Source organism: Bos taurus, chromosome 3 (assembly GCF_002263795.3).
Source record: "Bos taurus isolate L1 Dominette 01449 registration number 42190680 breed Hereford chromosome 3, ARS-UCD2.0, whole genome shotgun sequence".
NCBI lineage: Eukaryota > Metazoa > Chordata > Mammalia > Artiodactyla > Bovidae > Bos > Bos taurus.
The window spans coordinates 22,590,368-22,618,341 of NC_037330.1; the positions used below are offsets into that span (position 1 = coordinate 22,590,368).

Sequence of the window (27,974 nt, forward strand, 5' to 3'; positions counted from 1 at the left end):
GCATTAGTCCAGAGTGAAATTCAAAATAAAACCTTTAATGATATAGGAGGGGCAGCAATTGTCCTTCCCACAGCACAAGGCCTACAATACAAGTTTAGAGAATGATAGAATTAGAAAATTTCCAGTGCACAAACACAAATATAATAATTGACACATATCAGGGATGGTAAAATTTTCAGAGAAAGAGCATCATACAATATGAAGTTCATACACTCTCAAATTACCACTAATCAAATTATTGATTATAGATAGAAAAATATGTCATTCCGATGAATGGACCTTATGAGCCCCTGCATAACATAACCATATGAAGTTCATACACTCTCAAATTACCACTAATCAAATTATTGATTATAGATAGAAAAATATGTCATTCCGATGAATGGACCTTATAGCCCCTGTCCGATGCTAAGATGACAACAGTGGTGACAGGAAAAGTGGATGCCCTCAGACTCCAAGGGGCTGCACTGGGAAGCACAGAGTGTACACTAGCTGGTGTTCTTGGCAAAAAGGGTTCACCTGAATTTAATTGTGAGGAAATAATCAGACAACTGCAAAATGTAGACCACTGAGCAGACAACTGGCCTGTCCTCTGCAAACAGGTCAACGTCTGCCATCAAAGACATCTTTGAAAAGGAGAGGAGATGTTTGTTGTTCCAAAGGACTAAAGAAATATGGTAGTAACACACTATAGTAACATGTACTTTTTTAGTCCTTTGGAAACTGAGACATCTCTTCTCCTTTTCTTTTTGTCTTACTTGGGGAGATATTGACTTTTTTGTTTTAATTTTTTTTAATTAACTGTTTGAAGAAAGACAGGCCAGTTGTCTTGTTCAATGATCTAAATTCTGCAGTTATCTGATAACTACCTCATGATTAAATTCAGGATAGACACTTTCAGCAAGAACACTGTATAGTAAATGCTGTCTGCTCCTAGTACAGTCCGTCTAGTGGCAAAGAATGACAGGGTGATATGGTGCATTCTTCCAATTGCTCCCATGCTGGTGTCTGGAGGATGAATATTGAGGGGAACAAGAATTAAGGTCTCTCTAAACTGTGTGTCCATCAAAGCACTGGTCTCCTTCTCGATGCATGACACTTGGAGGCTGATGAGTGAGATTTCTCCCATCAATTCTGTCTCATGGAGAGTGGTTGTTGATTGGGATGCTGATTTTCAGGTAAGGATCCCTCCAGTGTTCTGTTTGGGCTTTAATTTGACTTGCTGTGTAGGTCTTTTTCATCAAATGGAAAAGGTAAATTTTATGGTGTGGTTTCTTAGAAATTGGCAATATCTTTTCTTAGTTCTTAAGTAATTGGTATCTGCAAAAGACAGAGAGAGAGAGAGAGGAGAGGAAGGGAGAGAGAGGAAACGTAAGTCTTTGTTAGGTTCTGGTGATAGCTGAGCTTGGAGGGATGGCCACATGGTAACTGAGGCCAGGGGCAGACAGAGCTCCTGTTGACAGTAAGAGCTGAATTGAAAAAGTGAGATCCATGAGTCATAAGAAATACCTCCCTAAATGTTCACCCAGCCTGTGGTGCAGCACCTAGGGACCCCTGGCCTCACCCCACTTGTACTTGGTGATAGCTCAGCTCAGTGCTGCTTCCAAGCCTTAACTGGATTCCCATCACTTAGTCCTCAACAGTCATTTCACTCTCGAATCCCCTTCATCTGGACCAAATGATAGCTTTCCACACATACGAGGGATGAATGTGCTACACACTCCTCATACAGAAACATACTGCTATGGGAGCAGAGGATCCTCAGTAGAAAAAGACACCCTCTTTGACCTCTACATCCCTGCCTTCTGAGGAGGAGAAGTGGGCTACGGGGAGAATCCTGGAATGTAAGCACCAACAGGGACCTCAGAATGTATCTAAATCCAGTTCCAAAATTTACAGATGAGGAGCTATGCTTTCCTGGGGCTAGTCAGTTCAGTTCAGTTCAGTCGCTCAGTTGTGTCTGACTCTTTGCGATCCCATGAATCACAGCACACCAGGCCTCCCTGTCCATCACCAACTCCCGGAGTTCACTCAGACTCACGTCCATTGAGTCAGTGATGCCATCCAGCCATCTCATCCTCTGTCGTCCCCTTCTCCTTCTGCCCCCAATCCCTCCCAGCATCAGAGTCTTTTCCAATGAGTCAACTCTTCGCATGAGGTGGCCAAAGTACTGGAGTTTCAGCTTTAGCATCATTCCTTCCAAAGAAATCCCAGGGCTGATCTCCTTCAGAATGGACTGGTTGGATCTCCTTGCAGTCCAAGGGACTCTCAAGAGTCTTCTCCAACACCACAGTTCAAAAGCATCAATTCTTCTGCGCTCAGCCTTCTTCACAGTCCAACTCTCACATCCATACATGACCACAGGAAAAACCATAACCTTGACTAGCCGGATCTTTGTTGGCAAAGTAATGTCTCTGACTATCCAAAACCACATGGCTTGTTACCAACAACCCAGGCCACAGCCCCTTTCTATACATTTGGGGGAAGGGAGAGGGAAGGCTCCAATCTGGAGAAGTCCATAGTTAATAGAGGGTGTTTGGTCACCCTCCTGGACAGGAAAAAGACTTTACAGAAAAATCCTGTTCCAAAGGGGCTGAGGAACCAATGAAAAAACAGGAAACTTGAAATGAAATCAGCAAAAAGAGATCAGGGAGTAACTGTGGCTCAACCTATTTGCATCCCATGGACACCAGAATACTATGAAGGTGATTGCATGCTGGATCCACCTGAGTCATTTCTAGGTCTATTCTCAACATCCAGACAAAGAAAACTCTGAAGTGAAAAAGCATTCATTTTAGATATACTAGATTCTCATGACTTTTTTAATCACACTTTTCCCAGAATTTCTCCTAGTATTTTATGCTAGCACATAGAAGATCATGAAAAAGAATAAACGTAGAAGAATGAGGCCTAAGATTCATTATGGAGTTTTGCATACATAAAATATTTAAAGAAAAAACAATTTGTTGACTCTATAGTTCTGAGCCAATTAGTAGGCTATGAAACCCATTTAGTGAATAGTGAACTACAAGTTGCAGTTGCATTAACAGTAGAAATGAAAACACTGAATTTCATTCTTACAGTAAGAGGAGGTAGTATTTTTTTTTTTTTTTGGAAGTGGAAGGTAATATTTTATACTCTGGGTAATGTTTGTATGTAATGTTTATTTTAAAATTTATCTTATACTACAGAAATTGTGAGAAACTTGGATTCAAACAGGGAGATTATATATCTAACTCATCTATATTTTTTTCTCTCATTTCTCTTCTCTAGGTTGTACAGTAGAGAGAAAAATGCGAATTCCTTAATGGCTGATATTCAGCTTTTTTATGAAGCAGCCACATACTGGCCACTGCCATAAGTTAATGATACCCTATCAAATCCACAGACCTTCTAATCCCTGATGCATATTAGCAGAGTTTTGAAAGATATTGATACCCAGACCTTACCCCAGAACATTAAAATCATAATTTCAATGGCTTGGGTTAAGGTATTCATATTAGATCAAAGCTCACCCAGTTTTTATTTTATAATAGCATGATTTAGAACTACTCACTAGACCTATATATTTCATACCACTCTTTTTTTCTCCCTACATTGAGTCTACCATGCACTTATTTCCCCCTGGCCCTAAAGATTTTTTGGTCTTTCTCAGACCCTCTCATATAAATAACTTGTCTTCTCAACTAGATTTGGCTGAAGCAATGATTATCTTGTGTATCTCCCTGGGTCTTCATAAATGTGGCCCAAAGTTAATTCATTACAATGCTGTCCTACATTCCCTGCCCTCCGATTCCAACTCAGTTCATTTTTTGGGATTTTTACTGAACGTGTAGAAGGAGTAATTTCAAAAAAAGAAGGGAAGAGGTCTGAATGCCTGTGCATCTCATGCTCTATGAATATTGAAAACCTGGCCTCTGTATCTCCGTTTGGCCAATGTCCCTTTAAGGATCCATCCACTGTCCTCTATCTAATGCCAGTTCCAGTGAGTTCCTGGAAGCCCCCTGCACATTAGCAAAGTTCTGCCCACCAAGGCCTGAGGGGAAACAAGACTCAAGTCAGTCCAGCACTTCTACCTATGACCCAGGTTCTTATTTAGTTTTTGTAATCAGGCCTCTTTTTCCTCAGTTTCAGCACTTCTTATTCAGGTGGAGAAGTTGAGGGTTAAGGATTTTCCTAGGTTAGATTCTCCAAAAGTCAACCCACATGCAAGTAATTCATTAAAACATGATACTGGAAGAAAGAGTTTGTTAGGGAGCAGGGGTGGGTGGGGTGCAAGTAAAGAAAGGTGAGGAAACCAAGAAAGTGTGTGATTTTTGTACCATGTGTTCAGCATGGTACATGCTAAATGACACTCTTATGATAGAGAGGACCACGGATCTGGGCTTCCCTTTGGCTAATAGGAAAGGTCAGAGGCAATAGAGGACAGTAGCAGCAGGAACACAGCAGAGCTCAGAGTGCAAACAGGAGATTGAGGTGGAAGGGCCCTGCAGGGTGGCAGACCCCGTGGAAAGCAGAGGAAAGACCACACAGAGGTAGTGTCAGCTGTTAAGTGAACAAGTGAGGAAGAGAAAACTCAGTGGGAGATTGAGCCATAACCTTAGATAAGGAGCATAAGGAAGAAGTGCATGGGATTACCTCTGTACCCTAAGCTTGAAGGCCAGGGAATCCTCACGCTAGTCTCCATTTGCTGAAGAGCAGTTTTCTTCTGATAATCTTCTGTTTCAGGACACTTAAGCCCTTAATCTTGCTACAAACTGAACACTTAAGTGTTCTTGCTGTGGAGCCCTTATCCTCCATCTTGGGAGGGTTCTTCATTCCAATGGAAGCATCCAAACTCAGCTCTGAAGATAAAACCACAGCCAATAGGATCCATTGTTATTTAGGATGTTTCTATGACTTAGTCCTCCACTCAGGAAGGACATCAAGTACAGAAACTGTTCAAGAACAGGATAGGCTATCTGAAAGTCCATGGTGAAGTGAATCCAGTGGAGAAACTTTATATATTTTCTTTTTTGTTGATCTTCCTTCCTTACACTAGTCAATATTGGTAAGACTGCCACGGGGCAAACATGTTCCCAAATGCCAAAACAGAGTAAAGAAATAAAATTGATGACAACAACTTCTTTCCTAGGTAGAAAAGACAAAGGCAAGAAATTCCTGCAGGACACAGATTGTACTGTTGGGAGGGAAGAGATCGTAGAGATGAAGCAAAGTCAAAGTTGAAGGAAAACCTCATAAGAGAAAAGAAGTAAGGAAGTCTAAATTGGAAAAATTTTACATGTGCATCAATATAGACTTCACACATATATACACAGTATATATAATATTTATACATAATCTAAGTGAGGCATGGACAATATAATAAAAATGCAACAATACTCTCAAGTGTGTCTGTGTTTGTGTAATGCAACAAATGAATGAAGATACGGAATGGATCATTCTAATGGCTTCTTGATGAGCTGAATTTGGAAAAGAAAAAAGAAAAGTCAGGAGAGAAAAGCTCTGGTGGGTGACAGGAACTAGGAGTTATGGCGGGTGGGAGTCACAGGGTGGAGGGGTATGAAAATAAAGGGTATTAAAATTACCCTTTGCTGCAAAATCTGCTGTGAAGCCTGGATTCCTGCTCATGTTTCCATGGAAGATGACCAGGAAACAGTTACTGAGGAAGTGGGGGTCGGTCTGGGCTGGGAATGTGGGAAGCCAAGGACAAGAAAAGGAGAGACGAGAGGGAAGAGAAGACAATAAACACTACAAGACCTACTGGCTCTTGTCACGGTCTGCATCCCTGCCCTCCCTGAGCACTTTCCTTGAGACTCTCCATGCTGCCACAAGGGGGCTCCTTCTCATCTCAGCTCCACCTGAGGACGTGGGTCTCTCCTCATTCCTCAGATGAGGCCACAGCCTGAGGGATGAGCACCGGGCGGCCCTGGGCTCCAGTGGAGGATGTGGAGAGCGATGCAGGGTAAGGATGAATACGTCCCAGATGAAATGGATGTGAGGGTCTGAAAGCTCTTTTAAGGAAATTTGAACATAGGTGGACTCGGAGGAGATGAAAACTAGGAGACGGACATGGAGATGAGTGGAGAGAATGAATTAAATGGAGTGCTGTAAAAGAGACTGATCAGGGCACTTCATGGATGAGGGTGAAAAGAGGGGAAAACAAGGGAAAATAAACTGGATGTGAAAAGCAAACATGACCCTGTGTTGCAGGGCCAGTATTTACATTGCTATTGAATGTTACTAATACACTGTTACTGAGAGCACCTAATAGGGGTAAATTGATTTGATGACGGATGTTGAAGGGAGAGAAAAATACTGGCCAACTTGCCTTTCTGAGAAAGCAAGGGAAGATGGAGTCCAGAGAAAGTGGATCATAAAAATTATGCCATCTCAGAAGAAACAACCATTGTGCAATCATTTTATAAGTGTTAAAGCACAAGAAAGACAATGCTTAGATATTACGTATTCATAATGGTTATCATCAATTTTTAGTGAATCAGACACTCTAGACATTATGTTGCTTAAGACTCCCAATAATTATGGAAAGGAGATAGAATTTTTCAAGGGTTCAGATGAGGGACGAGAGAGATAAGTACATAAGATAAATAACTTGGCCAAGTTAAACAAGCAGGAATTTGCAGAACCAGGGCCTGAGGCTGAGCTGGTCCTAAGTCCCAGGCTCTTGATCACCTGACGCTGTTAGAGTGTCACAGGTTTCAACTGGGCCGACAGCGGGCGTGGGAGAGGCCCTTTGCCTCCTCCACCCACAGCTTTGTGATGACCAGCACATGGACCAGAGCTTCCTAATCCCCCTTTCTTTCTTACCTAGAAAGAGTGGTCCTTGGTTTCCAGAATCAGGGTTGGAGGTAAAGCCCCAGTTGGTGAAAGAAAGACCAAGCATGGCTTTGCTGTCACCACAGTCGAAATACTGGTCCAGCTGCCACTGCAGACAGTCAGTCACGTGGGTGCTTTTCTGAAGCTGTGTCTGTGAAGTTGGCACCTCTGACCCTGGGAAACTCACAGGTCCCCAGTGACAGTCCTCCCAGGTGTCCCCTGAAAGTAAAAGAGGGTTCAGTAGGACCAATGGAAGCTTGCTCTTGATAAGCCCTACCAGACACGCATTTCTGATATCCCTCCCCATGAGTAAAACCCAATAACCCAGACAGCAAAGGCAGACATCAGTGTGAAGAAGATGTCATATTTTTGGCTGTGACTGGGGTGCTGAGAAGGCAGGGGCTAGGCTGCAATTTCTTGAAATGAGAAATCACCCACTTGAGTCTAGAGGGTTTGGGTGACACAGGGGGTCAAGCCTCTTATTCTGTTATTAGCCTTAGTCTTGTAGCCTAGAGAGAAAGAAGGTTCTAGACAGGCCTCTAGGCATGGGGGAGAAATAGCTGTTGATATCTACCCACCAGAAAAAAAGAACTATGGGAGACATACAGCATAAAGGCTTCAGTTACTACTAGAAAAGGGAGTTGAGAAACTACCGTATATTATGGAGCCTTTTGAATTTCTTTGCTTGAAATGTTTGTCTGCCCTTCCACTCACTCATACATGTGTATATTCTGTTCCCAAATGGGGTAGAGTGAGGACGGACAGATGGAAAGTATTAGCAGCTGCTGCTGCTGCTAAGTCGCTTCAGTCATGTCTGACTCTGTGTGACCCCATGGACTGCAGCCCCCCAGGCTCCTCCATCCATGGGATTCTCCAGGCAAGAGTACTGGAGTGGGGTGCCATTGCCTTCTCCAATTAGCAGCTAGGATTAGGGGATTAGAGGCCTGAGTCCCTTATTGGAACCCTCTTCGTCTCTCTTCAGAGAGATAACATAAGGTGCAGTCCTTATATTACAAGCCCCTCCAGTGGGGACTAGACAGTGCTCCTAATCAAATCTGTTTCTATGTCTACTGTGAAATGAGTACATATTCTCAGAACCTGGGCTTACTTACCCTCATCCAGTCTGGGTCAGGCTCAGGTGGGGTCACGGCCCCCAGAACCTGCTCCACCTTGATGTGGGGCTCTCCTCCCACCCCCTCTTTATACCTCGACACCCTCAATGAGGTTTGCTTCTTTAACTGTCTTTCACGTATCTGTTACCACTTAGTCTTCCAGGAAGCATCTGTGTCTGACTCTCATCAAAGATTCATCCAACCTCCTTCCAACTGTTTTCTGTGATTCAGTCCTCTCCACACTCTCAAAGGTCACTTGTCTTATCACCCCTAAATCCTGTTTCATCACATGCTCCTCGGCTTATGGAAATTCATCCTCCCTTCCCTCCTACACAAATCTAACCTCCTTACTCGCCTTTCAAGTCCTCCTATTCTGGCCCTTTCTTCTGCAACGTCACTGCCCACAGCTCCCTCTGCAAATCCTCCTGCCCTGCACCAGGAGCCTCTGGAGCCTCTGAGTGTTTTTCCACAAGCACTTCTCTCAGCCTGGTGTGCCCTTCGTATTTCCACCAGGCAAAGTTCATTCATCATTAATCATCATATTTTAGGACACAGTCAGATTTTATAATTCATATTGGGCTCATGGATAAAACTTTGTACATTAACAAATCTGATGGGTGAAATAATTGTTAAAACCACATATCCCCTCATTCCCCAATGTTATTTGAATCAATGTGTAGGACTATTTTTAATTATCACTGCATAATTTCATCATCTAATTTTATTTGTTTTTTCCAGACTAATGGGTTTTATTAAACCTATGTTTTGAATATTCTTTCCATTTGCATGGGAAAAAGACATAACACTTTATCCAACATTGACAATAGTGCCCAATATTATGAGCGTAGGGAAAAGCCTCCAACTGGAGATCAAGTTGTAATTTAAAAATCAAGTGTTTATTATGTCTACAGGGTTTCTCCTTGCAGAGAAGGTGGGGTGGGGCGGACCCAACCTGTGCCCACACCGCTGCAGCACAGCTGTCCACACTGTCTCAGGTTATCATCAGAACCCAACACAGGATGGAGCCATGTATAATTTAGATGTTCCGTCCATTCCTTTCAGCCCATCTGTGTGTGTGAGTAGTTGAGGGGGGGTGGAGGGGTGGGCTTTGGCCTTTCCTGGCCCATTCTGAATGATGGCCTGGCAGGGCTGGGCAATATCACACACATCTTACTTCTGAGACATGTGTCTGAGCCTCACTCATCCCTCTCAAAGAATCCACCTGAGAAGCCCATGCAGCACAACTAGAGACTAGTCCTGCTCACCACAGCTAGAGAAGGCCTGAAAGCAGTAAAGAAGACCTACCACAGCCAAAAGTAAATATTAACTTAAAAAAAAGTTTTAAATGTCCAACTCTTCGTGACGCCATGGACTGGAGCTCGCCAGGCTCCTCTGTCCATGGGATTCTCCAGGCAATAATACTGGAGTGGATTGCCATGCCCTCCTCCAGGGCATGTCCCCGACCCAGGGAGCCAACCCACGACTCCTGCATCTCCTGCATTGCAGGCAGATTCTTTACCTACTGAGCCACCTGGGAAGTTCCCATAAGGAATCTTATCTTGAAAAAACAAAAGAGGTCTGTTACAAAAATTCCCGCAAGTGAGACAGTGGTAGCTGAGATTCTGCCCTTATCCCTCCACTTCCTCTCTCCGGCCTGACTTGATACCAAATGCCTGCACTGGCGAGATGGGTTTAGGTGACCGAGGGTAGCCTGGGGCAAGAAAAAAGGAAAGTGGTCTGATGTGCTTGGTGCTTTTTAAAAATTAAATTCCAGAGCCCAATTCAAACCCACAGGGGTCTGAGGGCTGTTATGGTTGTGCCACTAACAGCCTGTCCAGGTTGTTGGATACAAACAACAGAAATTCTACCTGGGGACCCACTAGAAGCCTTATGTTCTTACAACGGGAGTACTCACAGTCTACATCTAGAACTGGGAAGACTTCCCTTTTATCTGACACGAATTGTTACTAGGCGGGCAAGCATTGTGTTAGAGATCCAACTGAGGAGGTCAACGGATAAATCCGGACCAGAAATCTTGGTCTTTGCAACAGTAAGATAACTGCAGACACTTCAGGTTTAAGCTCAATTCTCAAGCATAGATACATTCTCCGAGGGAGAGTGGACTGGTCCCTGAGATATGAAACCAGCACTGCTGTACTGGCTTGGGGTGTTTATAAGGGTTTTGACCCTGAGGGCAGGGGTTGGGTTAAGGCCAGGTGGATGGTTACATCAGTTGAGTGACAGATTTTATTGTGCATGCTCAGGGTCCAAACGTCCCTGTTTCTTGCCCATAATTCACTTGAAAAGCCCACCAGGGGAGCCAAATCACAAAGCAAATTTATTAAAACGAATGTATAATAAGGCCAAGGTTACTAGAGGTGATGTTCAGTTCAGTTAAGTTCAGTCACTCAGTCATGTCCAACTGTTTGCGACCACATGAACCGCAGCATGCCAGGCCTTCCTGTCCATCACCAACTCCCGGAGTCCACCCAAACCCATGTCCATTGAGTCAGTGATGCCATTCAACCGTCTCATCCTCTGTCATCCCCTTGTCCTCCTGCCCTCAATCTTTCCCAGCATCAGGGTCTTTTCAAATGAGTCAGCTCTTTGCATCAGGTGGCCAAAGTATTGGAGTTTCAGCTTCAACATTAGTCCTTCCAATGAACACCCAGGACTGATCTGCTTTAGGATTGACTGGTTGGATCTCCTTGCAGTCCAAGGGACTCTCAAGAGTCTTCTCCAACACCACAGTTCAAAAGCATCAATTCTTCAGCGCTCAGCTTTCTTCACAGTCCAGCTTTCACATCTGTACATGACTAATGGAAAAACCACAGCCTTGACTAGACGAAACTTTGTTGACAAAGAAATGTTTCCACTTTTTAATATGCTGTCCAGGTTGGTCATAACTTTCCTTTAAGGAGTAAGCATCTTTTAATTTCATGGCTGCTATCACCATCTGCAGTGATTTTGGAGTCCAAAATAATAAAGTCAGCCACTGTTTCCACTGTTTCCCCATCTATTTGCCATGAAGTGATGGGACCACATGCCATGATCTTTGTTTTCTGAATGTTGAGCTTTAAGCCAACTTTTTCACTCTCCTCTTTCACTTTCATCAAGAGGCTTTTGAGTTACTCTTCACTTTCTGCCATAAGGGTGGTGCTATCTGCATATCTGAGGTTATTGATATTTCTCCCAGCTATCTTGATTCCAGCTTGTACTTCTTCCAGCCCAACGTTTCTCATGATGTACTCTGCATATAAGTTAAATAAGCAGGGTGACAATATACAGCCTTGACGTACTCCTTTTCCTATTTGGAACCAGTCTGTTGTTCCATGTCCAGTTCTAACTGTTGCTTCCTGACCTGCATACAGATTTCTCAAGAGGCAGATCAGGTGGTCTGGTATTCCCATCTCTTTCAGAATTTTCCACAGTTTATTGTGATCCACACAGTCAAAGGCTTTGGCATAGTCAACAAAGCGGAAGTAGATGTTTTTTCTGCAACTCTCTTGTTTTTTTGATGATCCAGCAGATGTTGGCAATTTGATCTCTGGTTCCTCTGCCTTTTCTAAAACCAGCTTGAACATCTGGAAGTTCATGGTTCACGTATTGCTGAAGCTTGATTTGGAGAATTTTGAGCATTACTTTACTAGTGTCTGAGATGAGTTCAACTGTGCATCAGTTGGAGCATTCTTTGGCATTGTCTTTCTTTGGGATTGGAATGAAAACTGACCTTTTCCAGTCCTGTAGCCACTGCTGAGTTTTCCAAATTTGCTGATATATGAGTGCAGCACTATCACAGCATCGTCTTTTAGGATTTGAAATAGCTCAACTGGAATTCCATCACCTCCACTAACTTTGTTCATAGTGACACTTCCTAAGGCCCACTTGACTTCACATTCCAGGGTGTCTGGCTCTAGGTGAGTGATCACACCATCATGATTATCTGGGTTGTGAAGATCTTTTTTGTACAGTTCTTCTGTGTATTCTTGCCACCTCTTCTTAATATCTTCTGCTAGAGGTGATGGCTTAATTTTAATTGCACCTGTGCCATTTGGTGGAATTCCCCTTTGGTAGAGCTCATACTGTCCCTTTAGGATGTGCTGACCACAGTCTGTACATCAGCCCCTTCCTGATAGGAAGGGCTGAGGCCATTTAAAGCTGGCTTAAAACTCAACATTCAAAAAACAGATCATGGCATCCAGTCCCATTACTTCATGGCAAATAGATGGGGAAACAATGGAAACAGTGACAGACTTTATTTTCTTGGGCTTCAAAATCACTGCAGAGGGTGACTGCAGCCATGAAATAAAAAATGCATGCTCCTTGAAAGAAAAGCTATGTCCAATCTAGGCAGCATATTAAAAAGCAGAGACATTACTTGGCCAACAAAGGTCCGTCTAGTCAAAAGTTCCTCTATGGTTTTCCAGTAATCATGTACAGATGTGAGAGTTGGACTACAAAGAAAGTGGAGCGCTGAAGAATTGATGCTTTTGAACTGTGGTGTTGGAGAAGACTCTTGAGAGTCCCTTGGACTGCAGAGATCAAACCAGTCAGTCCTAAAGGAAATCAGTCCTGAATATTCCTTGGAAGGACTGATGCTGAAGCTCTAATACTTTGGCCATCTATGCAAAGAACTGACTCATTGGAAAAGCCCCTGATGCTGGGAAAGATTGAAGGCAGGAGGAGAAGGGGACGACAGAGGATGAGACAGTTGGATGGCATTACCGACTCAATGGACATGAGTTTGAGCAAGCTCTGGGAGTTGATGATGGACAGGGAAGCCTGGTGTGCTGCAGTACATGGGGTCTCAAAGAGTTGGACACGACTGAGTGACTGAACTGAACTGAGGCCATTTCCCAGCCATGAGTCTCTGCCTCCACCATCCCTTGCTCTCATCTCATCTCTAGCTCCCTGCCTAACATTGTGAGGCACTTCTCAGAGGCCTACAGGAACCTGACAGATGATGCCCAATAGAAACAGCCAGATAACATTCTTCCACTGAATCCTGCTGGATTTCATTCTATTCTACCACCAGCGGCTCCATACTGATACTTCTGTGGTGGGGAGGGCTGATGGTTAAACAAAAGGGATTAGTAAACCTGGAGTCCTAGCTGGTTTTGATGGGAGGGTTCAGGCTCAGTTCAGTCGCTCAGTCATGTCCGACTCTTTGCGACCACATGAACCACAGCACACCAGGCCTCCCTGTCCATCGCCAACTCCCGGAGTCCACCCAAACTCATGTCCATTGAGTCGGTGATGCCATCCAATCGTCTCATCCTCTGTCGTCCCCTTATCCTCCTGCCCTCAATCTTTCCCAGCATCAGGGTCTTTCCAATGAGTCAGCTCTTCACATCAGGTGGCCAAAGTATTGGTGTTTCAGCTTCAGCATCAGTCCTATCAATGAACACCCAGGACTGATCTCCTTTAGGATGGACTGGTTGGATCTCCTTTCAGTCCAAGGGACTCTCAAGAGTCTTCTCCAACACCACAGTTCAAAAGCATCAATTCTTCTGCGCTCAGCTTTCTTTATAGTCCTACTCTCACGTCCATACATGTGAGGGTTCAGGGACTGGCTGCAAAAAACAAATGAGAAGTCCCACCAAGAGAGATAAAACAATCCCTCCATCAATCTGAGACCAGAGCAGAAGGTTTTTGCAAAGGGAAAGGGAGAGAGAGTGAGGGAGCGTGAGCATGAGGTGCTCTGAGCACTGAGCAGAAATGAACTCGGGAGGAAGGAGACTGAACCACCCCAGGACACAGTCATGTTACACACACCCTCAGAAATCATAAAGGCAGCTTCAACTACAGCAGAAGTTTTGTTCAAATTCACATGTAGCAGCCAAGCAAACACAGGCTCTGGCAGCAGAATGGACTCCTAGAAATTCTGTGTTTTCAAGACCAATTTTTAAAAGATATTTATTTATTAGTTGTGGCTTCCCTGGGTCTTCATGCAGTGCATGGGCTCTTCATTGCTGTGCATGGGCTTTCTCTAGTTGCTATGAATGGGGGCTACTCTCTAGTTGTGGTGCCAGGCTTCTCCATTCACTGATTTCCCTTACTGCAGAGCAAGGATTCTAGGGTGCTCAGGCATCAGTAGTTGTGGTATGAAGGCTGTAGAACAATGGCTCGGTAGTTGTGGCCCACAGGATTGGATGTCCCATGGCATATAGGATCTTAGTTCCCTGACCAGGGATCAAACCTGTGTCCTCTACATTGGGAGGCAGATTCTAACAACCAGATCACAGGGGAAATCCCAAGGTCAATTTTTCAAATACTGAGATGTGACATAAATGTTTTTGTTTTCAGTTACTTTCCTTGCCATGAAATACCTGTCAGTGTGGTAAGGCCAAACAGGCAGAGGCAGATACACATCTCATGCTGGGTTTAATAAAAAGGAGAGTGCAGGAAAGTGCAAAAAATCCTGTGACTGATTAGTAGCCCTGCATCAACTGACTGAAGGTTACTATAATTGAGAGGGATTCATAAAGGGGCCTATACAAGTACATGGTGACAGACAACCTTGTTACAGGGACAATTTGTGGTTGTCTGAACAGAAGAAGTAGGCATATTTAGCACTTTCCAATTCCCTGCATCTGAGATGACCAGATGTCACCACTGAACTCAGACCCATGTTTCTCCATGGTTACCTAGAACAGATGAGGTCTTGGTCTTCCTCTTCCTCAAGAAAAGCATAATTTTCTACTGAAAAATTCAGACAGGGCCAGAAACATTAAGCAGACCCCCCTATGTAAATTAATAATGCAGTGTCCAGTACCACCACCAGGACACCAATCTCACCAGTGAGACGATAGCATGTTTTAGAAGGATATTCCAGGTGTCTCAGGGTTGTGTCTCTCAGACTCTACTTGGTTTGCTTTTCCAAGACATCAGGCAAGATCTCCCTGACCTTGAAGATTCTCACCACAGTATCCTCTTCCAAGTCTGCCTAAGAAGTTAAACATTCATCTTCCCCACAGACCCTGGGGAATAGCTCACCTGCATTCTAGTAGAATACTGTAATACTCAGGCTTTTCTCATCATATGCTGGCTGCTTTAGCAGAATGATGAATGGAATCTACAAAACCTCAAACCAAAATGAACTTTGGTTGCTCCACTGAATCTCCAGCCATTCATGGGGTGGGAAATGCCAGGGCTCTGCCTTGCTTCATGAAACCATTACAAGCAAGGTGATGGGAGAGGTCTTTGTGTCCTGTGGTCCAGATGACTGCTTCACTAAGAGAGCCATCTTAGAGGAGACAGACACCGAGAGTGACGGCAATGACACCAGGGAAGCAACAGATGCTTAAAGCTCTCAGCATCTCTGGAAAGTCACAGAAGTTCAAGGGACATTTTGGGGTATGGAAATGGGAATACTGTGGGCAAGAAGAGACATTTCATTGGAATCAGGGAAAAAGCTAGTCATCTCTGTGCACCTGCACACATACAAGTGAGTGAGTGTGTCACACTTGCCTTGGGTCCATGATCTAACTTGGGGCCTGACCCATAGGCTTCACCTGGATGAAGAGGAGAGCTAGGCTTTCAGACCCACCTGATGTCTTGGCTTAAAACTCGACCACAGTCTGATTCAAATCACTGTCTACAGAGCTTCCACACAGGGATGACAAATCTCAGCACCACCAAAGGCAAGGAGTACAAAGAATACAGTCTACCTGGGCATCCAGGTGGAGTTCTATCACATGGTAATACTCACTGGTTACATCCCGAGCATAAGAGACATCCTCTTCCTCAAGTGGTGAGACGGCAGTGCTCCTATAAGGCCAGAAAGAGTCTGGCAGGCCAGGAAGAACCAAGTAAGTCAAATCGTATCATTCAGTGAATCCCATGGGACACCGTTCTCTATCATCTGTGGCATCTCTCTGCTGAACCTGGTTGGGGAGGGAGGACTAAAGATTAGTCAAGAGGGGTCAGAAATCTTAGAGTCCTATCTGGGTTTGATGGAATGTTTAAAGAAGTGGTGAAGCAAGCCGGGGTTTGACCCAGTAAAGAGAGAAAAGCTCATTTTTTGTGTGTGGGACAGTGTATGGTTTTACAGGGGCAGAAGAGATAAAGAACAGTGGGAACTCTGTGCTCTGGCCAAATAGCAAGCTGATGAAGAAAGAGACTGAGTTATCTCTAGATGGTACAGTCATGACTCACAGAGATACACAATAGTGATTTGCACCCTTTTGTTTAAATTGCATTGTCACCTGGAGTATCCGGTGCATACAGTTTGGGGCAGTCTGGTTTCCCAGATAGTTCATGCTGTCAAGACCTCTCTTAATATTGTGGCATGATACAATGTTATTGTCTATTTACATTTCTTGTTATGACATACATGCCAGCATTCTGACACCAAACAGGGAGAAAGCAGATAGGCATCTCACTCTATAAACCACATCGGAGATAACGAGTGAGTGCAAAAAAATCACTCTGCCTTAGTTCATCTGGGTCAACTGACTTGGGTTATAAACTTGAAAAGTTAATAACTTAATGGGAAACAAAGTTAATGGGAAACAACATAAGTACCACAGTGAAAGCAGAAAACATTACAAAAAAGGATAATTGGTGGCTGGCAAGACTGATGAGACAAAGTATTCAGCACTTTCTGTTTCTCCCTGGATCAGAGGTCTGCAGATTTCATCACTGTACAACAGCCCACAGATATTCAAAATTACCTCAGGGAAATAGCCTCTGGTCCTTTTAGGTCATCGTGATCATTCTGGTTTTCTGCAAATAAATTAGCAGGAGACTTATATCAGGCAAATTCTCTTCACAAATGCCAATCCTTTGCCTATCTTCAGAGTGTGGTAACAGGGTACTGTGAGAGAAACAGTCCAGGAGGCCATAGATAGAGCCTTATAAGGAGGTGTTGGATTTCCTTCTTGAGCCATTGGACAAATTTCTTTGATATGATATGTCATTGGCAGAGTATCCTGGTCCTGAGTCTGCGCAAACAGCTAAATATATCCTTTTCCACACAGATGCTGGGGAACAACCTAGCTATATCCTAGAGGGTTGCTATAATACTCAGGCTTTTTCCATCTGAAATGCTGTTTGTTAATGACATAAGTGATTACACATTGAGATTAGATGGGAGTGGAATCTACATACCATCAAGTCAAATGAATCTTCAAAGCTACAAACGGTGGCCATTCATCAGACTGGGAAGTCCCAGGGCCCTGCCTTACCTCAGAGAAACACACCAAAGGCGACCACGTGGCTTACATTTGGGTTTCAGAAGACTTCAAACAAGATAAGTCAAATGAAGGGAGAGAGTTCATGGTTTGATAGAAGTGAACCAAAGTAGTGACATCTCCAAAGAGATATAAACAAGACTGCCAACAGTCTTGGACAGGTGTAGAACTCAAGGACATTGCTCAGGAATGAAAATTAGAGTACTTCATGTGATATAGGAGACTCATTTAAAATGAGGCAGCCTGAAAGTTACCTCAACTGTTGAGGTACACATGAATCTGGCAGGACCACCTTTGGTAGAGTGGTTAACCATAAGGACAAACATGACTAGGAATTGAGAAAAGTTCACTCATAGAATGTCTTATTTAAAACGCAATTAGAGAGTCTGGTTCAAAGCAGGCTTCAGTTTGTAAGCATACTGTCTATCTATCTAAGGGGATTAATTCTCTTAGAGTAGGCTAACAAAGATAATGCAGACTACCTGAGAGATCAATTTCATCCTCTTTAGCTTGGGAGCAACCACAGGCTCCATCCAGAGCAAAGCCCACTTTCTCTTCCTCATATGCAGATTTCGCATCCCCGTAAGGCTGGTTGCAGGCAGAATCTTCCTGGACAGTTGAAGGTACTGAAACACACTCATCTTGGGATTGCTGAAGTACCTCCTTCTTTTCAACATCATGCAGGTTCACGCTGTGTCAGGTGGAAAAGGGATGACAGAAGATTAAGAGGATTTGACTCCAAGCCATCCTGGTTGCTTTTGATGACAGGCATGAGGAGTGGTTACAAAAGCAAAAGCACAGTCCCTTAAAGAGGGAAGTAACTCCTCCTGTATGTGAAATGGGGTGACACGGGGTGGGAGAGACCGTAGGTTCTCTGGCATTGGGCACACAACCAGCGGTTGAGGGAGGAGATGGGATTTTCCCTGCATGCTAACCTCATGGCCCCCAGCACACAAGAGGACTAGGATAGTGGTTCCCACTTTTCTGCACACATTGTGTTGATCTGGATATGCAGGATCCAAGTGAAAACAGCTTTTGAGGAATTACAGACTAGATATTCTGCCTTCAGGAACTATTTTCTCAGGATTTTGATATAATACAAATGTTTTCTAGTTTCCTTACTTGGAAACAAATATCTACCAACATGTTGAAGCCAAACAGGCACAAGGCTGATATGAATCTCACGCTACTTTTAACTACTCAGGAGAAAATACTTGATTACAGAAACTCCTGAGTTTGGCTATTCCACCTGGATCCACTCCCTGTACGTTAAGAAACTGAATGCACTGAGCCTGTGAAATGAAAATAGACAATACTGTTAAAGAGATATTTGGCTGTTGACTAAATAGATAAAAGATTTGCTTTTGGCACTTCCTGTTTTTCCCTGAATTTGAGGTCTCCTGCAGTCACCACTGACATTTACGGCCCACTGATCTTCAGAATTACCTGGGAAATGTTAAATTGTGTCCATTTACTTGCTCATGATCATTTTGATTGTCTAGTAAGAAATTCAGAGAAAACAGGTCATAATAAGCAAATCACATGTCACACATACCTACTCAGTAAACACATTTACCACAGGGACGTTAATATTCTCAGTGCAAGAACATAATACTTTAGCAAAGATATTCTAGGACTCTTAAGTCTTATAAGAATTAGACTGGTCTACTTCTAGACCCATAGGGGAAATTCTCTCCTTAATCTCATAGAGCTCTCTCCCAATATCCTTTGTTCTGCATCTGTATAAATAGTTAATGGTGTATTTTCCCCAGAGATCCTAGAAAATGCACTGAGTTATTTTCTAGAATTATTTCTGCAATATTGGTTTATCCCATCAGATTATGTGGTTGTTGATGGTTTAGAGGAATTTATACTTGAGACTAGAGTGATGCATGAATTGTGAAAAGTGAAAGTGTGAAAGTGTTAATCACTCAATCGTGCCCAACTCTTTGCAGCCCCATTGACTATAGCCCATCAGGCTCCTCTGACCATGGAATTCTCCACAAAAGAATATCTGAGTGAGTGCCATTTCCTTCTCCAGGGGATCTTCTACACTCAGTGTTCAAACCCACTGTCTTCTGCACTGCAGGCAGATTCTTTACTGTTTGAGCCAGCAGGGAAGCCCAGTGAATTGTATTAACCCTCAAATCAAAAAGAATCTTCGGTGCTACACAGAAACCGTGGCCATTTGAGGCCAGAGGAAGTGCCAGAGCCCAGCCTTGCTTCATGGAAACATCCAAGCAAGGCAATGGTACAGTTGGGTCTGTCTTGGTTGTTGAGGGACTGCTTAGAGAAGACTAGCCAACCTAGAGAAAAGAGAGACTGGGGCTGAGAGGAGTGAAACCAAACAGGGAAATCACCTCACCTAATAAAGAGGCAACTCTGCAATCATGTCTGGAGAGGCCAGGCACATTTACAAAACAAAATTAGATCACTGAAGATAACAAACACATTGTATCCAAACCAGGTGTGACAGACACCTCCTGTGGATTTCCAGCTGAGGTAGGTGAGAGTTGTCACAATAGATTTGGGTCAAATGTTTGACACTGGGGCCAGGGTGACAGAGGCAAGACCAGGGCCGAGAAGATGATGAAGGCTCCCTGACCGACCTGATGTCTGTGTTCCATAATAGATCCTTTCTCCTGGTTTCAACTAAGATGTGTCTATATAACCTGTCCTCAGAGATGACCTTCCTCAGTCTATACACATTGTGGGGACAAAGAACACAGAAGCTACCTGGGAGATTGGTTGGGATTTCATCCTCTTTAGCATGGGAGAAACCACAAGCTCCATCCAGACCAAGGCCCACTTCTGGTTCATCAAATGCAAATTTGTCATCACTGTAAGGCTGGTGACAGTCAGAACTTCCTTGGTGAATTGAAGGCATCAAAACACATTCATCCTTAGATTCCTCAGGCAATTCCTTCTTTTCAACATCCTACATTTCCATGCTGTGACAGGTGGGAAAGGGATAACAGAAAATTAAATGAAGAGGATCTGACTCTAAGCCATTCTGGCTGGTTTTGATGGGAGGCATGAGAGTGGTCACAGAAAGAAGCTATCCTCCCGTATAGGAAACTGACTGTGGCTGTCTGGGAGTGGGAGGGAGAGTACAGCAGGTGCTCCATGTACTGGCCACAAACCTCTGATGAGGAATGAGACTCAACCATCCCAGGATGGTACTTTCAGGAACAGGAAGCACAGATGAATTTCCACACCAAGTGCATCCCCCCTGGTCCTAATCCATGTTGAGTTTAAGATGAAGCAGCCAAGTGAATAAGGGCTTCCCTGTTGGCTCAGTGGTAAAGAATCCACCTGCCAATGCAGGAGACATAGATTCAATCCCTGGGTCGGGAAGATCCCCTGGAAGAGGAAATGACAACCCAATTCCATAATATTGACGGGCAAATCTCATGGACAGAGGAGCCTGGTGGGCTACAGCCCATTGCTTTGCAAACAGTAGGTCACACCCGAGGAACTGAGCACGCACAGTCAAGTGGACACATCTATTAAGGCATTATAGATTCCCAGAAATATTATGCCTCCTTTTTAGGAATTGAAAGGTTTCCAAGGCCTCTTTCTATTACTATTGTCACATGACAACCAATTTTTTTTTTCTAGACAGTTGTCCTGATGTTTAATTTTTCTAGTTACTTCTGTACTAATTCCTTTGCTAGTTATCTTCCTCCCAAGGATCTTAAACAACTGTGTAGGAATAGATATATATCTCATTTTGGACCTCCTTTAGGAGAGAACAGATATTCTCTATGTGTACAGGAAATCCTAAAGGGTGGTGCATTCACCCTGGCTCTTACATACAAGTACCACAGAGACAACAGACAACCAAGTTACAGGTCCAATCATATGTGGGTTGAAGTAAATCAGTACCATCTGCAGTTGTGCTTAGGCTTCCATCTGGCATCTCTGATTCTTTTGACCTCACTTACTGTTCTCTCTGTGACCCTGTCCATACTTTTCCTACCCATTTTCCTACCCAGCTCCTGATAGTTCACTGTTACCTGGGCATGAGTGTTTCTTGTCCTTGTTCATCCTCCTCATTTTCATAAATTTCTGCAGATAAATTCAGAAATATCCATTGAGCTTCTTGCCACGTCACCTATTACAAACAAAGGGACTCATGTGGTCACAGAGTCATAAATATCTATGTACAAGTTAGTACTGTATGGAAGTTCTAATTTTTTGAACTTTGTTTTAAACAACTGATCTAGCAGGGATTTCTGGTCCATTAGGCAGTCTGTTTCTAAACTGGTAGATCATCTTCAGGGCACCTTCTGCTTGAAATTGGGCAAACATTTAAATTGTCTTTTCTACCTTATATCACCTCACATTGTCCACCTTCCATCTCCACTTCTACAAATGTGTCATCCATCCTGCCACAAATTCTGCCAAAGACACAGGCTCTAAAAACTTCCTCAGGTCTCACAAGATGCCCTCCTTTCTCTAAGGAGAACAACCAAGTCCCACGTCCCTCCATCTGGGAACATCCTGGCTCTTCAAGGTGGCTTTTGTGTGTTATCAGGACAAGTCTCTCTATGGAAAGTGCTTCAGTCTAATCCACTTTCCCAACACTAAGTTCAACTCTATCAAGTACCTTACCCAACACCACAAAATGAAAGGCATTTTTTTTCTGCAGTGCATTTGTACATATTCCCAAATTTCATCACTACAGCTATCATCAACAGATTATTTGATCCATTTTACAGATGAAAAAACAGTTATTGATCTAAGAAAAATCAATTACTCACACACAGTTATAAGCACAGCACTCAGCCTGGAACCTGGGAACTTCCATGTTTAGTCCAGGGCTTTTTTCACTCTAACAAGCTTCCTCCTGTCACCTCGTCTTATCTCTGCTTTAACGCTATCTGGATGCTGCCTCTTGCTCCAGTGGCCATTGTCCATCAGGGAGGAAGCAGACAGTTCAAATACTATGACCTCCACCCTGTGCATTTCTCCTCTGTCCTCCCACTCAGCCAGTCATGCTCTTATCATATCCCCAAATGGGACATGAAACAGGAAAGCTCATTTAAAAAAAATTCCTAGTGGAGTTCATCTTATGAAATGGGGACCTAGGAGAGGATCAGTGCTATCAGGGTCTGTGGCCCCCTCACCTGGGCTGAGCTTGCAGGCAAGGCGCTCTGCCAGTCGGTACCCCTCAGACAGGCTCTCTCGGAAGCCCTGCCCCTGGTGGCTGTCCGGGTCATTGCGGGTGAGGAGGTCCTTGAGGTGCTGCTTGAGCAGGACAGAGTCATCTTTCCCATCCTGTAGTGTCTGCCGTAACTGGGTCAGCTCTCTTGCCTGACTTCGATTTAGGGTGTCACAGGTCCTAGGTGAGACAGAACAGACAGTTGTTAAAGAGGTGGATGAGAGACTGTTAGGGATTTCTGTGAGAACATCCCCAAGAAGCCCTTGAAACAGAATTCTGGCACATATTTGATGATCAAACTATGTCATAGAGAAAGAAGGAACAACAAATGTGTCCTCTGTATCCAAAAGTGCTCCTGAAGATTCCCTGACATCCCATTCATCTTGTTCTTCTGTATTCAAAACCTAATGTATTTCTAAACCTGTGTTATGAAGTTGTCTCTTCAGTTCCTTGCTCAGAGAAGGCCATTTCCATTTAAAAATACACAAACAGCATCACACATTGAGTGACACACAGTCAGATATAGAGTGTGGAGAGGTACAGCTGGTGTGGATTGGAAAGAACAAGCGAATGTCAGGGTCAAGAAAGGATGACAAGCTGTAGTCAGTCAGGAGGGAGTTGTGATTTAAAGGCAAATGAGGCTTTAATTGCACAACACTGAGAATGTACCAAATGCCACTGAGTTGAATTGTCCACTTGAATTTGGTGAATTTCATGATATGTGGTTTTAGGTCAATAGTTTTTTTTTTTTTTTAATATGATTTAACTTTTTTTTTTTTTTAATTTTTTCTCTAATTTTATTTTATTTTTAAACTTTACACAATTGTATTAGTTTTGCCAAATATCAAAATGAATCCGCCACAGGTATACATGTGTTCCCCATCCCGAACCCTCCTCCTTCCTCCCTCCCCATACCATCCCTCTGGGCCGTCCCAGTGCACCAGCCCCAAGCATCCAGCATCATGCATCGAACCTGGACTGGCAACTCGTTTCCTACATGATATTTTACATGTTTCATTGCCATTCTCCCAAATCTTCCCACCCTCTCCCTCTCCCACAGAGTCCATAAGACTGTTCTATACATCAGTGTCTCTTTTGCTGTCTCGTACACCGGGTTATTGTTACCCTCTTTCTAAATTCCATATATATGCGTTAGTATACTGTATTTATGTTTTTCCTTCTGGCTTACTTCACTCTGTATAATAGGCTCCAGTTTCATCCACCTCATTAGAACTGATTCAAATGTATTCTTTTTAATGGCTGAGTAATACTCCATTGTGTATATGCACCACAGCTTTCTTATCCATTCATCTGCTGATGGGCATCTAGGTTGCTTCCATGTCTTGGCTATTATAAACAGTGCTGCGATGAACATTGGGGTACACGTGTCTCTTTCCCTTCTGGTTTCCTCAGTGTGTATGCCCAGCAGTGGGGTTGCTGGACCATAAGGCAATCCCTATCAAGCTACCAACAGTATTCTTCACAGAGCTAGAACAAATAATTTCACAATTTGTATGGAAATACAAAAAACCTCGAATAGCCAAAGCGATCTTGAGAAAGAAGAATGGAACTGGAGGAATCAACCTACCTGACTTCAGGCTCTACTACAAAGCCACAGTTATCAAGACAGTATGGTACTGGCACAAAGACAGAAATATTGATCAATGGAATAAAATAGAAAGCCCAGAGATAAATCCACGCACATATGGACACCTTATCTTCGACAAAGGAGGCAAGAATATACAATGGATTAAAGACAATCTCTTTAACAAGTGGTGCTGGGAAATCTGGTCAACCACTTGTAAAAGAATGAAACTGGACCACTTTCTAACACCATACACAAAAATAAACTCAATAGTTTTTTAAAAAGAGAGTGACTGAAGCCCTGAATAACAGTTGGAATCCATAATCCACCAATTGTTGGAGCTGGGCGGTCCCTGGGCCATGGGTTCACAAAGAGTCAGACACAACTGAAGTGATTTAGCATGCATGCACCTGTTTTATGACAGTGTCCTGTGCCTGCCATGAACACCCGTGTCCTCCTTACCTCAGCCTCTCATCGAGCATTGGCTTTTCTGCTGGCCTCAGTGCCTCAAAAGGCAGCTTCTCCCCCAGCACAGATTCAACATTGTCCTTACATGGTTCACACTCTGAGGAAAGAGACACTGCCTCAGGGGAAGCTGGCCTTGCCGCTGTGGTCACTGCCTTCAGAGGAGGAGGACGGGCCACCCCAGAGGCAGATGTAACCTCAGTACCAAGGTCTACACAGCCATTTCCATATCTGATTCCCCAGCCTCCCAACTGAGGTTACTCCCCATTTTAGAACTGAGGAAAGAGGAGCTCCAAGGCACAGAAAGCAAGTAGACAGGATGAACTGCCATTTGGCAAAGTCAGAATTCACATCCCCTGAGACTGACCCTGAATCCTGGGCCACTGAACCAAGATCTGCAGCCTCTTTGGTGAGACACTGAGCAGGGCCTGTGGTGGCGATTCCTGTGTGGTCAGGAAGGTCTATAGGACTAAACTGGTGGTTACCTTGTGCCATCCCAGTATTTCAGTAATGAACAAGTATCTCGAGGTAAAAAACTCACCTGGACACACTTGTGTGAAATAGAATACATGAAACCATAAGGACCTGAAAGAAATGTGCCCAAACACTGATAATCTTTGTGTTACTAGAAATAGTAGAAGTGTGAACTGTGTTTACACTGAGCCAGGCACTACTGTCAGGGCTTTATCAGATTTATTCAGTATTCATTATAACTCAAACAATAGTTATTATTACAGCACCACGTGGACAGAGGAGGAAACAGACACAGGCTCCCAACGTGAATGTGAGCCTAGGAAGCCTGGCCCAGAGTCCGTGCCCTTCACACTGTGCTGTGTGACCTCCCACAGGGTCCTGATGAGACATTTCTTCTTCACCAGCCCCACAGCTTATTTCTTAGAATAATGTTATGCTTATAAGGAAAGATGTAAATAAAACTAAGTTTGCCCTTTCCCCAAAGTTTCTCTCTTTACTTTCTTAAATAACAGGCTTTACTTTTTCTTTTTCTCGGTGTCAGTCATTTTTCATTAACTCCCTCATAGATTAATGGAAAACGACTACACAGTCTCAAGTTGTCAAGATTTCTCTCACCCCCTTGCTGTGCTTGCTCATGACTTCTTTCCTCACTACAGGCCCTTCTCCCCGAACAGGCAACAATGCTTCCAACTGCCAGGCTGACTGCAGATACAAAGGGCCTCCCCACACTCTGCCTGGGATTTTATGGTGGCTGGTGATCTCTCCCACTTACCATCATGCTCATGTTGGTCACACATCTTATAGCACAGATGTCACCTGGACTCCTGGTCAACCTGAATCACCAAAGTTTCACCAGCTCAGGTAGAAATAGAAGGGGATGTATAGATGGTCTGATTTCCCCAGAAACACCCTCAACCTCATCACAGAGTGTCACATGACTTTCTTGGACAGGAAAGACACCCTACACCCAGGAAGCACGGCTTCCTTCTCACCAGGGAGGCCCTGTCTTGATGGCGTCACTCATAGAGACCACGGTTTCAATGAGCAGCAGCTTCATCTTTAAGTTCTTTAAATCTTATGATCCCTTGCTTCTCGCAATATATAACCACCATATTTCCCCAGTGTAACTAGCATAGGGATTTGCCCATGGAACCTCAGGGAAGCTTGAACTGATGGAGTTCATTAGTCCCAGAGGTTTCACCAACAGGGATGCAGGATCAGATATGAACAGAAAAAATTCCAGTTAACACTCTTTAGCTTTCTCCTGAGAGACACAGACAGTTCTGTGCTTGTGCCAGGAATCACAGTCTAGATGATTAGGACACTGGGTGATTGAGACACAAACACACAATCTGTATCTCACCCTACAACTCACCACAAATTTGGGAAAGTGCCTCCACTCCTTGTGCTCAGTTTTCCATCCTCAGGGAACTAAGGGGAAAAGAGCCACTACCACCTTTCCTGGATTGTGGTCAGAATGGAATTCAAAACGACAAAGGGAAAAGGAGACAAAGCATGGAGACTTAGTTTCTTAGAGGGAAGACAGTGGTCATTCATTGTTTTGGTGATCACGACCCTGAGGACTTACTGTATTTCTGTAGCTGGTTGGCCAGGGGGTTAGCAGTTGCTTGGGATATGAGGAATTTCTCTGTGAGGTCTTGAAAGTCCTGGTTGTTATTTACCAGATGCAACCAAAGTTCCTGGTTGATTTCAAGTGAGGGTGAGTTCTGCCCTTAGATCAGATAAAGAGAGAAAAGGTATTGCCATGGTGATGTGTGGCAGATGAGGGCAGAGCCAGGGGCGAGGAGAAGACACTCAGCATACAGGGGATTAGAGCCAAGCAAAATCACATAGGTTTAATCAGCACTGAGGGATGACAAAAACTGGAATTCCTGACTTACTGTTGGGAACAACTAGAGGGTTCTCAACCACAAAGAGAAGTTGAAGATGCCAGAGCTCAGAGCCAAAGGTGCTGTGTGGGGCTCAGACTCAGACAGCAGTGAAGGAGGGGGACCCAGCATGCTAGGTAACCGTCTGGAGTTGCCATAACAGAACTGGTAGGGGGAGGGGTTCATGGGATCTTGGGGGCCCCTGCCTTCCAGGTGTCTAGGCCATGACCATTTGTGAACATCACCACTGATAGCACCCAAGCCCTCAGCAGCCACTCTTAGGTTGTCTGCACACATCCTGATGCCACTGACCTATCTCCTTCCAAAAACTACCTCAGCTGAGTTCCCATTGTTCATTCTTTTGTGTATACAAACATTCGAGGGAGAAATACTTTGTCAGCAGGTCTTAATTTCTGTTGGGCTGTTATAAGTCACCTCACCTTCTCTTTAAACAGATCTTAAGGCTTTTCCACAAGTGAGAGATGTCAAACTTTTAGACTCTCATGAACTTGGGGTCTTCTCCACTTTTGTCCATCCTTAAACCTGTAGGAAAAAATCAGAGTATAATACTAAGTGAATGAGTAATTAATTTTTTAAAATGGTTTCTGTCCAGACTCAATATTATTTTGCTGCATCCCAGTGTTATGTCAGATTCTTGTCTTCCTTGGGCAGCTTGTTTGCTTTAGAGTAAACTTAAGTTTGACAGCCCTGCCTTCTAAACCCCTCCTCTATTTCCGGGTCGCTCTAGTTGTTTTTAATGTCACTAAACACTACATTTCAAACTTTTACTCATGGATTTCATTGTACCCCCGATAAGAGCTCTTTTCAAGCTGTCAAAATGATTAAAAGTTTATGTGTATATCCTTGAATATTGGCATGATGATCTATTTAGTAAAGTCATGGGTCAGGGATGGTTGATGAGATACAGTGAACATGGGAAATTGTGTTCAGGGACATAGAAGATGAAATTGAGGAGAAAGGGACAGGCATGCCCTCAGGGACGGATGGTCTTAACCAACTTCACATTTCCTCAGCATCTCTTCCTACCTGGGTCTTGTGAACCTGAGATTTGGGAGACCTTCTGTAGCATTGGTCTCTTCAGTTTAGCTGCAGGACTAACCTGGATGGTGGGTGAAATGGGTGTGACCACGAACCACTGAGCATTTGCCCATGTCAAGGTAAAGGTAAGAGAGCTGGATCAACCAGTTATAAAAGTTTATCTCCCCCTCACCTCACACCATCCTCCAGATT

The 27,974-nt window shown here is 43.8% G+C and overlaps 1 protein-coding gene across 1 annotated transcript; it reads right to left on the bottom strand.

Annotated features, from left to right (window-relative positions):
* Positions 1-7: 7 nt before the first annotated feature.
* LOC101905795 (neuroblastoma breakpoint family member 4-like) lies at positions 8-27,895 on the bottom strand. Its single transcript, XM_059885312.1, has 11 exons — positions 27,844-27,895; positions 26,423-26,566; positions 24,358-24,460; positions 22,276-22,490; positions 21,163-21,214; positions 17,626-17,834; positions 16,625-16,676; positions 15,620-15,719; positions 6,829-7,159; positions 4,639-4,844; positions 8-1,320 (listed from the first exon to the last, which is right to left on the bottom strand). Exons 1-10 carry the CDS (start codon positions 27,893-27,895, stop codon positions 4,672-4,674), a joined length of 1,431 nt encoding a protein of 476 aa, XP_059741295.1. The 3' UTR covers positions 8-1,320; positions 4,639-4,671.
* Positions 27,896-27,974: the final 79 nt, after the last annotated feature.

Excerpts from the sequence above, each read along its gene's own strand:
- LOC101905795 (XM_059885312.1), bottom strand. The coding sequence starts at position 27,895 with ATGGGCAAATGCTCAGTGGTTCGTGGTCACACCCATTTCACCCACCAT. Across the intron at positions 26,567-27,843 it reads CCATTTCACCCACCATCCAG|GGCAGAACTCACCCTCACTT; the intron begins GTTAGTCCTGCA and ends ATCTGATCTAAG. Across the intron at positions 7,160-15,619 it reads AACTCCACCTGGATGCCCAG|TATTGGGTTTTACTCATGGG; the intron begins GTAGACTGTATT and ends TGCTGTCTGGGT.